Source organism: Perca flavescens, chromosome 22 (assembly GCF_004354835.1).
Source record: "Perca flavescens isolate YP-PL-M2 chromosome 22, PFLA_1.0, whole genome shotgun sequence".
NCBI lineage: Eukaryota > Metazoa > Chordata > Actinopteri > Perciformes > Percidae > Perca > Perca flavescens.
The window spans coordinates 24,141,622-24,155,483 of NC_041352.1; the positions used below are offsets into that span (position 1 = coordinate 24,141,622).

General features: G+C 46.8%; 1 protein-coding gene across 2 annotated transcripts; it reads right to left on the minus strand.

The window, feature by feature from the left end:
- Positions 1-1,995: 1,995 nt before the first annotated feature.
- Positions 1,996-13,544, minus strand: LOC114549214 (uncharacterized). 2 transcript variants are annotated; one of them, XM_028569443.1, is made up of 17 exons: positions 13,457-13,544; positions 9,427-12,478; positions 9,297-9,329; positions 8,585-8,726; positions 8,275-8,409; positions 8,131-8,179; positions 7,654-7,790; positions 6,289-6,392; positions 6,039-6,149; positions 5,579-5,839; positions 5,322-5,392; positions 4,977-5,162; positions 4,079-4,148; positions 3,827-3,955; positions 3,211-3,284; positions 2,872-2,941; positions 1,996-2,333 (listed from the first exon to the last, which is right to left on the minus strand). In XM_028569443.1, exons 2-17 carry the CDS (start codon positions 12,466-12,468, stop codon positions 2,187-2,189), a joined length of 4,761 nt encoding a protein of 1,586 aa, XP_028425244.1. In that variant the 5' UTR covers positions 12,469-12,478; positions 13,457-13,544; the 3' UTR covers positions 1,996-2,186. The 2 variants fall into 2 exon arrangements, with proteins under 2 accessions (XP_028425244.1, XP_028425245.1); XM_028569444.1 differs by lacking the exon at positions 9,297-9,329.
- Between the last annotated feature and the right edge of the window lie 318 nt (positions 13,545-13,862).

The following is a 13,862-nucleotide window of genomic DNA, read 5'->3' on the forward strand; positions in this document are numbered from 1 at the left end:
TATGTCCTCAGTGGTGTAAAATGACCTCTGCCAATGATCTGACTTCTCCTCGTAAGCGAAGAATTTCTTATCTGTATTTACATTGGACAGAAGAGTCCAATGAGGCTTCCGTGTCATTCCGCCATTTTGAAAAACTAATCACTGAGAAGGACGTGATTCCCCCCACTATGGCCACGCCAAGACCCGCCCTTCAATAGCTACTATTGGCCAGGCGTCTATGTTTACGCAAGGCAACGTAACCTGATTTCTACAGGTCCTATTCCCTGACCAATTGGCTATCCTAACCTTAACCACTCAAGGTGAAATGCCTAACCCCAACCAATCGAGCTGCTTCGTAGGGCGGGTCTTGGTGCGGCCAAAGTGGGATTCGGAATTTTGCAAGAGGGACATAGAGCACTAGCGTACCTGTCTAGCTAATCCACAACGCGTTTTCGTTCAGCGCCAGCGTCGCGTGACTGAAACCAGCTGAAACGGAGATCAGCGAGAGGTGTTTGTCACCGCCCCGGCAACATTTGAATACCTGCAACTGCCCTTTAGTTCATAACGGAGGATCAGACTTATGCCGAGCCACAGGAGGAGGAATCCTCGTCACCAAAAAAGCAAAAATTGGAAGACATGTTGTCGTAGCTTCTTGGTACATAACGGCTACCGTAGTTGCAACGTGCATTTGAAAACGCGAGGCGCTAGAGAGCACTATTCGTTTCAATGCAAAGTACAATTCCACCGCTAGACGGGAGAAATTCCTACACAGTGGACCTTTAAATAAATAAAGAAGCACAACATTGGTCTGGTGAAGACAAGCTTGGATTAATCAGACTGATTAGCTTTAAATCAACATATATAAAAACACAAACTAATCATTTTAACTTGAAAGGCACTTTAATATTTGTTCAATAATATGTACATCTGTACAGACAAAGTAACATGTGCCACAACTACGCCTGCTCTTTCTCCAGGACAACTGTTTCACATTTAAAATTGGATATTTTAAACAAAAGACCATTGGAATCAGTGCAGTTCAAGAGGCTCGTGCTGAAACGACGCTCGTCTACGGATAATGAGTAACTACTGCGCCCAGGCAGAGGCTCCGCGGGACGACCTGAACCGAGCCTACCTGGGTCCAAAACACTTGAGGGGGTTACACGTAACTCCACACAGGTGAGACTAAAGCTTTAACACACAAAAGCACTCATATCCAACGTAAATAAAAAATAGGACATAAATTAAATTCTAAAATGAAATTTAAAAAGTCGTGCAGAGATAAAGTTGTGATATTCAGTGCTTTTTTGAAGTTCAAATCGATACAGGTCTGATCCTGCCAGAACTCTCTCTCTCTCACACACACACACACACACACACACACACACACACACACACACACACACACACACACACACACACACACACACACACACACACACACACACACACACACACACACACACACACACACACACACACACACACACACACACACACACACGAACTTGGTTCATTGCAAGCCTGGACATCTCACCAACGTCTGCAAATGGAAACAAACTTGGTGACTAGTACTAATATTTTATGAAACAGCATCATGTGTGCCCACAGCGGCCCTGTAGACTAAAGAATAACACAGATGTATGAAAAGAAGAAGGGACAAAAAAAAAAAAAAAAAAAAAAAAAAAAAAGTCATGGCGGAACATCCTGTACAGCGAGAAAACATCAAACACACACACAAAAGGCAGGAAAAGAAGAGCCATCAGAAAAAACAAGACTAAATCAAAACCTGGCTCTCAAACTCATCTGAACTACAAACCAAGAAATAAAACTACAAAAAAAACGTAAAGTTGCAGATCAACATTTACAGATTCTTTCCAGCTTGCGCTCTAAAAACTAAAAGTTGGCAAAAACATCCTGAGTGGCTGGCGACCTCAGACCCACACGAGCTCGTCCTGTCGTGAACCAGCCAGCAGTCTGACCCCCCCACCCCACCCCCACCCCCACCCCCACCCACACATGCACACTGTCAGCTGTGTATATAAAGGCTAAGGTTTCCAGATCAGACCTAAATGGAGTTGATTTAAAGGCCGTTTGGCGGTTAATGCAGCATCTTCCTGCGCTGAGTGATGCCACATCGCTCCGTGCAGCAGGTTTGCGTAATAAGACAGTACAATGATTATCAGCTTATATCACACCCAATACGATTACTGTGGCAACACATCTGGTTTGGATGCCTGGCCCGGAAAAGTTGGGGTGTGCGCTGCCTCTGAAGGGGCGAAGTCAGCGGGCGGCGCCGGCTCATTGGACGACACTCTCTGGCAGATCTGGGCATAGCTTAGCCTCTTGGACTCCTGGCCAATCAGAGAACAAGATGGTGTCAGAGGCTCTCACACCTCTCCTCTCCTCTCCTGCACATGAATGGCTTTCAAACACAGTGCTCATCAAACAGATCGGATATCTAATATCTACTAACATCTAATGATCTTTTATCCTCTCTATCAACATACTGGGGTCAGAGGAGACTTTTAGAAATGTTACCTATTTGCCTTTCGATTATTTTTGGCTTCAAGCTACAAAACCAACAAGGCACGTGCTTGTAAATGTCACAGGATAACACAGTTGTTATTTCATATTTGCCCTATCTCTAATGCTCATAAAAGAATCTTACAGAAGGTCAGAGGTCAAAATGTCACATACAGTAAATCTGATTATTACTATTAAATGTTCTTGAATCCTCCTTTCTGTGATTCACTTCCAAGGTGTTTAAAAAAAAGCACTACCAATAATAGAGGACAGACTGAAACATACACTAATTTGAAATCTGCCATTTCAAATAGAGTTCTTAAATGAAAATAGAAGAAACAATTCGACACCATAAACAAGGCTTACTGCGACTGGCTCCTGTGTAAGCTGAGCTGGGTTGGCCTCGCTGGTCGTCTCGGCACGCGCCGTCACATTCCTACAGAGACGAGCAGAACACACTCACTGCACACAGCTCTGAGCATAGCTGGCCCCATGACAACTGGGAAACGGATAAAAGCCTACACATGAAATGTTCTTGCGGGTGAGGCAAGCAAAAGAAAAACACATCAAAAGGAGCTTGTGCTGTGGATCTGATCATGATGAGTAAAAAGGGAAAAAGTAAAGAATGTAAAAATAGAACTAGCCAGATGCTGAGTCTAACGCAGAGGTACATCAGCGTCCAGCTGCTGCCTCTCAGTTACTTACTGCTCTAAGATTGGCTGAGGCTCTTGAGACTTTGTTGGCACCGGTGCACACGGGCTGCTGATTTTCACTGGAACCTGTGAAGAACAGAGAAAAAGAGAGACCAATGTCGAGGGTTTACACAGTCTGGGTTTGAAACTACAAGATGAGACTCTTTTACCTTGTTGAGCAGAGTCAGATGGTGTGTGTGTGTGTGTGTGTGTGTGTGGGCTTGTTTAAATATATTTGTTGGGTCCAAAAACCAGGAGTCTAGTATACTTGTGGGGTCCCGACATCTTTGTGGAGCCAAAATGCTGGACCCCACAAGTTTAAAAGGGCTGTTTGAGGGTTAAGACTTGGTTGTAGGATTAAGGATAGAATTAGGTTCTGGTGTGTGATGGTTAAGGTTAGGGTAAGGGTTAAGGTTAGGCATTTAGTTGTGATGGTTAAGGTTAGGGTAAGGGTTAAGGTTAGGCATTTAGTTGTGATGGTTAATGTTAGGGTAAGGGGCTAGGGAATGCATTATGTCAATGACGGGTCCCCACAAAGATAGTGCCACAAACCTGTGTGTGTGTGTGTGTGTGTGTGTGTGTGTGTGTGTGTGTGTGTGTGTGTCAAACAAAAAGAGAGACTTGGTCACCTTGACGTTGCCGTTAGCTGCCTGTACCGTTGCCATGGCAGTCTTTGCCGGAGGAAGAGGAGGGAAGCTTGTCAGGCCGAGCTCAGGAGGAGGAGACGGCTGACGAGGAGGCGATTGACTTTGTGCATTCTACACAAACAAACAAACACACAAACACACACACACACACACACACACACACAACACACACAGTCAGTACACAACTAAGTGAACTTTGCAAACACATCCATGTGCTGCCCACTAGCTACTTACGCGATTGCTTGCGGCAGATTTGTCCCAGGACCTCGGGTTCTCTCTCCTCCTCTGGCTCAAGTTTCCTCTCCTTCAGAGACACAGCAGAGCAGCGATGTAACAGCAGCTCAGAGTCAAGGCGGATTTATACTTCTGCATTAAAGCGTCACTCAACATACTGTATTCTAAATGGGTCTGTGGAGGCACAGAGGGCTACATGTGTGCACTTTTGAAGAATTGTTATTCTGTATAGGTGCTGCCTCTCAGAGCAAACAGTCTTCACGGTCGTTAACAGTGAATTTAACCAGGTAGAGCTTCTATAGCTTGTTGGCTCTACCGTTTCCCTGCCTATTTTCTTTTCTATTTGTTGCCTCACATTTTTGCTTATTTCCTAGCTGAATCGTGTTACCTTTGATGCTGCTGTGGCCCAATTTCCCTGCTTTCAAAAGGAGGTTTATCCCACGCTTCATTTTCTTAGCTGGAGTTAGATTTCAATCTACCGGTGCTTCCACACTGTTTGGTCCGGTTCAAATTCAAATTTTAAATTCTGGTGCATTCGCCCGCTTGGTTTGGTTCGTTTGGGCTGGTGTGAAAGCTTTCAGTTGAACCTTTGGGTGCAGGCCTCTGGTCCAGCAACAGACTTTGTCAAAGATGATTTTTCCACCCATTCGTCATTGTGACGTAGGAGGTCAAACCAACTAGACTACAGGGATGAAAGCAAACTACGTCCATCGACAGCATCAGATATTAGTATGATCCCTCAGCTTTCCTCAGAGTGGAAGGATAATATGACATTAAAAAAAATTAATTACAACAGGTTATCACAACACGTCACTTGTTAGGAGGACCTACGGTGACAGTCATGCGAGTATCAGACTTCACAGCCATACTTGAGAGTTCTGGGTTGATGTTTGGTTACCTTCCCCGATCAGAAGTGGGCTCGCTCCTTACGCCTCTGCTCGGACGGCGCATGGTGCCCCGCGACCGTCCTCGACCCGGCCTCGGGGGAGAAGAGGAGCCCTCCGCTGGCGCCTGCTCGGAGGACTGTGAGGAATCATTTAGACTGGACTGCCAACGGTCAGAATTTGACCACCGTGAGCCTCTCCTGGAAGTAATCAATCATGAACGCCAGTAAGTGCATATTTACACCGACAACAGACTGACATAACACGTCATTACAAGTATGATGATTCAAAGCTAATAAATGGGATGGGCACGACAGATTTCTTTCTAATAACAGGTTACCAATTTGATGAGTAGCTACCTCATCCTGTGTGGGTTATGAGGTTTGAAGCTGGAGAATCCATTTATGAAGTCATTCATCAATGTTTGATGCTGCGGACGAAAAACAACAGCAGCTGAATTAGCCAACACAGGATAACACACATTCAATTAACCATGACCAGCATCAGTGTCTCCTCATCTAAGTTAAACAAGGATTATTCTTACTCTGTTCGAAGTCGATGCAATATTAAAGCCTACGACTTCATGTCGTACAATTTGGACATAAAAGGGACTCACGTCAGCACATTCTTGGTATCCTGCCGCAGCCGAAGCCCACACGTCATTGGTGAAATCATACAGCTGTTGGGTGGGGCAGGGCTGCTGGTAGCTGCTTGGGGGGAAGTAGGGGCGGTAAGGATTGCCGCACTGGTCCAGCTGAGCGGGTCGGTAGCCATTTTTTGGAGCGAAGGAAGTGACTGCCATGGTTTTGGCCTTTATCCTCACCATGATCGGCTTTCCCTTGAACTCTCGAACCTCTTCTCTGAGGTACTTGTAGGCCTAATGACGTGCACAGGGACAGTAACGCGATTCTCTGAGTGTTTTTCAAATCATACAAACTACAGAGTTTCATAGTCTTCCTGTTACAGAGTAGTCTGTTCTGATGAAAAGGTCTAAACCACCACCAACCACCAACATCAAAAGTATCACTTTAGTGATTAGAAATAAGAAGATCACAACGTATTTGGCTGCATTTTACCTGTTGTGCGTCGGTTTCCGATTTGAAAGTGACGAACCAGTTATCGTTGCTCACAAACTCACAGCTCAGGAACTTGGGAATGTTCTCCCCGTCAAAGAGAGCCTCCACCTCCTGCAGTACGACAGTGACATCAAACGAACCACAACCGTCACGTACAGACTTTACTGACAGCCACAAAACACACCGACACTCATCTAAGTCTATAAAGAAATGTTTGTAGTTTTTTTTTTTTGGGAGAAGAGGTTCTTGCCTCCTTGGGTGTGGTGTCAGGGATCTCACGCAGGATGACGACACATCGACTCTGACTGGGCCGGACCTTCTGTCCACAAGGAGCCACCTGGACCAGCGGCAGGGCTGCCAGCCAATGAGAGAAGAGGACGTTTCAGGACAATAATAATCCACATCTAAACTTCAAAATATTTCGGTAACACTTTACTTGAAGGCCTCTACATAAGAGTGACACGACACAGTCATGAACACATGAACCCTAACCCTAACCGTAACTTGTCACGACAAAAACTGAAAGACACTGAGTGACAGAAGCGTTATGTCATAAACATTTATGACATGTTTATAATGTTTATGACAAGTTCATGACAGTGTCACATCACTTTTATGTAGATACCTTCAAGTAAAGTGTAACCAATATTTCTTGAGTTGTTTGATTTTGGGATTGTATCAGGAAAAAGGTCTGAGCAATATACATGTTTTTGTGTGTGTACATACATACATATATTCCTGAGTATTTGCAGCAATGGAAATCTAACAATCATTTTTCCTACAGCCCTGCTCAGACCAAAGATTTGCGATGAGACTAAACCGTTTTAGAACGTTGCAGGGAAACGTTTCAGCGGTCTGAATCGGCCCGTCTCAGGTCGACTCAAACCAGCTGACGGTGTCGCCGCGACTCAGCTGTTCAAGTCCCTGAGGGCTGCTTTTAGAACGTAAGGGACTTCACCGGTTTTCAACAGCCAATAGAGAAGTCAGCCGGTGAAGTCAGCAAAAACTATAGAAATAACATGATCCGTGATCCTTTTTATTTTTATGTTACATGTAACAGCTGGTCGAAATGGCAGAGTTTCGGACGGAGCCTCAACGACAGAAGGCCCGGTAAGGTTATATGGTGGAGCGAGCTAGAGAGTGACTGAAGAGAGGGAGCGCCCACCGGCCTTTGAACAAAGCCGTGAATCAGAGGAATAAACCGTTGTTTTCGCAGATTCATCGGTAGAAATGCAACTGCAGCAAGCATCTCAATATTACTAACGTTACCCACATTCATATTAAGACGCAACAAACGATATATCCAGCTAGAAAAAAAGCCGAAAAGTCGGAAGTTAGAACGAAAGTATAAAGAGGCGTCGTTATGGAGACGATACACCGTCTCTGCTCGTCGCATCGGTGTGAACTAGCAGGTTTCGGAATGCTGCAGATTGCGAATCTTTGGTCTGTTAGGTTACATAAAAACACATAATCATTAAAAACTAATAATACCTGACCAGACTTATTCTGAATCCATACCCACAGCACAAGATCGGCAGCATTTGGCTAGTGGTTAAATGTTCACCCTGAATAAAAACTCAGTCAGACACAGAAATGTGCAGAAATAAACACTGACATTTCAAAATGCCGGCGATGAGGTCCAGGTCCGTGCTGATCCTCTTGATCTTGTCGAGGCTGGCCAGAGTTGCGATGGGAACATACTGGTCGCTGTCCATCTGAGAATTAAGGTACAGGTCGTTGCCAAGGTGCTCCCTGTGGAGGAACAGAAGGGCTTGTGAGAACAGTCTCTATTGAGGAATGTTTGGAGAGGTTACCAACGGTTAGGACGTATCGCACGTGTTGGACAACACACACACACAAAATAAAAAAACAACTGTATAAATTCCCCGACAAGGAAAATGGCTCATTGAAATACAGTTGTTGGTAGGTCAATGACAGCCAGAATACTTAACATCGCACCAAACCCAATTTGGTATTTGCACTGTTTTCTAAGAGCACTGACATTATATTACATAAAATGTTGTTTTTATGCCTAGACAACATGTTAATATTTGATGACATAACTTCTTCAAAAGAAGTGGTGACTTGTTACCTGGTCAGGCAGGACTCCAAAACGCTCCTCAGCTCTTCTCTAGTCTCATCTGAAAACAAAGTCATGACCGCAAAGTCAATGCTTTAGAGACAACACCAACTCAAGTTCATTTTATTCTGGTGAAAACCTAAATTGGACTGCTACCTGTAACAGGTGGGTCAATGGGCTCTCCATTAACTACTGAAGCTTCGGCACACAGCGTCTGGTACTCTGGTGTGCTGGGATCTGCTTCAACCACAGCCTCAGCCAGGCCCAAGTTCTCCAGCTGGAACTCGTACCCTAAAAATCAACCCCAAGGCATCTTACCACCATGCCATAACCAATATTTGCCTTGCAGACAGTTACATTCGTTCAAGTTCAGCAAGTTGTTTCCGTGTTGTAAATTATAAACTCATCAGAAAATTAACTCATTATTGTAATTCTGGGGTCCAGTCCCTAAGTAACTCCAGCCTACCTTCCTGATTGGTCAGATCGCTGGGGAATTGCAGCCATGGCTCATGAGCCTGTAGGAAGGCGGGGCCAGGGACGTCCAAGTTGAAGTTGTGATTGGTCCATACCTCAGCATTAGGGTTAAGGCTTGGGACAGCAACAGGTTCCTGAAACAAACAAAAAAAACACAATTTGTACAATATTAATCGAACATGAAAAGTCAAGTGCGCTTATTTTAAAAACAAGTTATTTTGAAAGAACAAATTAATATTAACAGTAGCAGGTAAGCTAGCAGACACTAGCTTGTGTGTTCAGGTGTTTTACATCAAGAATGGACAGAAGATGTTCTCTAGTATCTTTCATTGAATCAGATTCAACCTAAAATGCGATGCTCAAATGTGTATTTTATAAAATCCACAAAACTAAATGATATCTCATCTCACTCAATGTTAAAGCAATAAAGCAGAAGAAAGATTAATTCTCAGATGTAAATCACAGCTGATTCCACGTCATATTCATTCAACGGATAACAGACCCTCTGAATCCGAGTTAACTTACCCTTGTTATATCAAGGCTGTTATTTTATAAGTACATGTACTTGCATTATTACACATTTTCATTGTTCTATCTAAATTATACAAAACTGTGACTGTGTAACAATGCCACCTGTGTGAACAATGAACACTCGTCATGTAACATCTTAATAAAAAGGAGTATCGAAGACTCTGACTGCTGACCTGTTCAGATAGTCCAGCCAAGTCTTTCTTTCCCTGACAGAATCACATAAAAAAGAAATATTGTTTTTATTTTCGGGCATAAGACACGAACACTGAACCCAACTGTCTCACATGTTAAGCGAACACTTACAGACTGAGTGCAATCTGTGTGCCAGTCCCACACGCAGCGACCCTGAGGCATCACTGTGCTGTAGGGGTAAGCTCCCAGCAGAGCCATAGACGGCTGGAGCTCCGAGACCAGGGCTGGGATCTGCTCCACGTCGGCGCCCGTCCTGCTCTCACCCTGGCTGGGCTCGGCATCAGACGCGCCCTGGGCCCACGCCCCGCAGCTATCCTCCAGACCCAGTTTGATCCAGGGGTGGGGATAGAGGCGGCAGACGGAGGAGTCCGCGTCCTCTCCCAGCAGCTCGGACACCATCTCCCTCATCCCTCCTTCTCTCTCCCCCTCCTCGGCAGTAGCGGGAGGCTCGCGTCCCAGGAAGTGAATCTCGTATGACGGAGTTGAGGCATAAACGTCAATCTGCCCTGGGTCCACAGGGATCATGTCCTCCTGGCAGCCCAAAACCGAGCCATCCGGACAGCTGAAGTCATTAGGAATCACGTAGGAGTCATCACAGATGCCGGTACCGACCTCGACGCCTCGGGGTGGTGCGCCCGTAGCGGAAATATTTGGAGTTTCTGGAGGAATATCACTGTCAAGTGCAGACATCTCCCCCTGTTGTGAGATGTGAATCTGTATCCCATTGATTTCCTCAAAATAAATTTCATTTGATGAATCTCCAGCTCGAGGGAAACGTTCAGCAGTGTCATTTGGCAGGCCGATGTCGGCGTCAGGGTTCACACAGTCAGAGGAAACCCTGGAGCTTAATATTACGGGGGGCTCGGAGGCGGTTTGAGGCTGTTCTACTGTATCTGCAGATTCATGCTTGACTGGGGCATCAATCCGAGTCCCCTGTGCAGCTGCTGCGTCTTCTCCTTCCTCACACGCATGAATAAATACTTTCTCTGGTGGATTTTCCTCCAGTTGGATTTGTCTGCATTTGATTTCGGTAGGATTAGCTTCAGTCTCTGGACAGAAACTACGCTTACCTTCCACAGGAGGTGTGCACGGCGATGAGGAAGAGGGAGGTGGAGTGAAGGAAGCAGTAACGGAAAGCTCACTTTCAGCAGGAGGAGGCAGCGTGAGAGGGCCGAGACTTAAATCTTCCGGGCCGCGAAGAGCGAGGCTTGCATTTACAGCCGTGCTTGTATCTGGGCGAGAGGTGTTCGGAGCCGTTTCAGGTAAAACATCTGCAACATCCCCTCTCTCAACGGGTTTGCCGTTCTGACAGACTTCTGGTTTTGGTTCTTTGGCTGCCTGTCTGTCATCACCACTCATGACGACATCCTGAAGAGGCTCGTCTGACGCCACGGCACCCTCGGTTTTCACATCAAAACGGTCACGCCGTTTGTCACGATCATCGCTATGGTCCGACTCGGGCGGATCTACAACATCCTGACCAGGAGGCTTAATGCTGCTCAATTCAAATGTTGGATCGTTTGAATTTACATCGAATTTGTCTGATATTATGAAGTCACACGGGTGAGATGTGGTTTTAAAGTCCGAGAGAGGAGTCAGATGTGTGCGGCAGGAGAAGGCCGTCAGTTCAATGGGCAGCGTTGACTCAGCTGAGATGGAGGGAATCGAGGACACCTCAGTGAGAGTCGTACCTGCCGTGCCGCTGTAACCGACGTCACCCTCCTCACTGTGGCCTCTGCAGATCCTCAAGGGGATAGCCTCCCTCTGTAGCGAGGATTTATCCATCTCAAACGGTCCTCCAGACAGAGGAGAGAAAACCTCATCCCTGTGCAGCGGTTTGAGCTTTGAAGAACTGGAGCTGGATGCCTCACGTTTATTCTCCTCCTCAACACGTGCACTTTCATTTGCGTGTGACGTCATCAACATGTAATCCATGGATTCAAGTGTGTCCTTAGCAGCGGTCTGGCAGTCCAGATCTTTAAACGGAGTCCCGTCTGGCGTGGAGGCCCGAGGTTCCTCGCTGTTTATTTGACTGCTGGGCATGGGCAGCGGATCAGACGAAGAGTGGTCAACCTGCTCTACAACGGGATGAGGTAAGGAGGTCTCCTCTGCTGGGAGTGAATTCTCTGGGTGTGTCTGTGACAGGATGGTGGAAGACTGATGACTCGAAGCCGGTTCCTCATCACGCGACTGGCTGGTTGTTTTAGATTCTGGGACATATTCCTGGCCACAGGCTGTGGACGCCTGTGTGTGTGATCGGCCGGAGGCCAGAGACTCCGCCATGCAGGGCAGAGCAGCTGTTTCTGCTTCAGCTGTGCGCAGCGAGTGTGTTGCTCCAGCTGTTTGGGATTGGCTGTGGACGTGGTCATGTTCAAGGTCGTCGGCGTCGATGGAACATATGCTGTAGAAGCTCCGGGTCCTCGTCTCGAAACCTTGGCCCAGCGTTGTTGCGACGACGCAGACGTCCTCACCTTCCTCCTCGTTGTGCTCAGCTTTGGGGTAATCCCACCGGGTCTCCCGACACTCGCTGACCAGCGTCGGCGGCCGCTGGTTATCGGACACCTCGCTCCCAGTGACGTTGCCCTGGCAGTTAGCAGAGGGTAACCTGGCGGGAGACAACCAACATTTTTTCGACGGGTGCCTGTCTGGGAGCTGATTGAACCATAAAGCCCTGAGTGTGGCATTCTCCACAATCTTCTGTTTGGCTGGACTCCGTGTGGGCACCTCCATATACGGGGCCGGGCCACAGCTGGGCATGCCAGTATGTGTCATGCCTACCTCAGTCTCCGGGTTTGTATGTATGTTTGTGCTGGTTGTGATAATTATAGCCCCCTTCTCGTCGCGAGTGCTGGCTGCTTTAAAATCCCTCTCACTCCGCGTGGTGCTGTCCCCGCTGGCCACGGCCGCCTCTGTCCAAACTTTGTTGCCCAGTTCTGGTGGGCTTTCCTCATCTTCCGCAGGCTTTCTCTGGGCCGGTCCGTCTGCCACACGTTTTTCCTCTTCGTCCAAGCACACATGCTGAGCTACAGCCGCAGCGTGTTGCCTGACCTGGTCTGTCACGTCATTCAGCCCATCGGGGAGCGGAGGCTGTAACAGACTGCTCCTCTCACTCTGCTGGCCGGGGTTGAGCTCTTTACTAAAGCAGCACCCCATCTTCTCCGGCCTAAAGTGGGAATAAAACACAAGACTGCTATGGCCACACACACTGAGAGCCTACACAACACAAGACAAAATCATGAGCAGCTCCTCACGATGGCTCAGCCACATGCAGAAAGAGAAAAGACCCTCTACTCCCCCTTGCTTCGCCCCTTCCCTCCTCGTTTTCCCCTCCCCTGCCCAGAATAGCAAATGTGAAGGAGCTCACATGTCCCTGCCACTCAACAGTAGGCTGCACACCACTTTTTGTGTGTGTGTGTGTGTGTGTGTGCACATGTGTGTGAGTGTGTGTGTGTGTGTGTGGGGGAGTCCTAGTTAGGCGACAGTTTGAGAGGGGTCAGCACATGGCCCAGCGGCCACCAATCACAGAGCAGTAATGCAGCAGTGTCGACTCCTCCCTCTCCCTCCCTCCCTGACACTCCCCCTTCTTCCTTCCTCCCATCCCATGCGTTCACTTGTCTTTCCCTCCCGCTGATACCTTTCTCTTCGACTTACATCAGTTCTGCTCTCAATACTTTAGCTTCCCCCCCTCACAACCTCTTCCCTGCCTCCCCTCACAGGACCACTAGGCCCCCCATAAAGGCTGGAACATGGGAAATGCTAAAAGTCTTAACGGTCAGTTGTATTTTTTTTAAATAATACATTTATATAACAATTACTTTGGAATATTGTTATTTCTGTCTACTCTTTACATACATATATTCTATGTCTGCCCATCCTGAAACAGGGATCCCTTCTCTGTTGTCCTTTCTGACTTTTTTGTTTGTTTTTCGGTTTCTGCTGTGCGATTTTGGATTGCATAAATAAAATTGACTCGACTTTTTTTTTTTTTTAAACCAAATATGGTTTCCAGATCTAGATCTGACAGTGATTCCATACGAGTTCCCGTATCTAGCATTGGGTTGTTCGGTTACTTCAGAGAAGTACTTTACTTTAGGTAAGAACTACAGGAGTGTCCGTGTAGTGAGGGTTAATATTGCAGTACCTGGTAGAAGTAGTAGTATCCTGGACCCAGCGCTCCGTGCGTTAGCGGCACCTGTAGATCAGCTGGATACAGTGGATTCTGGTCTGACGTCATGTGAATCGGGCTCGAGGACAACTCAACGGGACGAGTGCTGCCACTGTCGATGGTCACCACGGAGACTGGCAGGGGGACCAGTGGAGAGAAGTAAATGAGTCACAACACCAGCTGGCATGATGGAAACAACTAGATTACTCAATATGGACTTCAACTGGTAAATACTGCACAATGAATTGCTGTAAAGTAAACAATAGAGTTAGATGTGTTGGACATAAGCAGATCTTATAGGTTCCCCTTCACGAATGACTTCCGTCATTACTCATTTTATTAATCAGTCAATATTTGACTATATAAAAGTCATAACTACAGA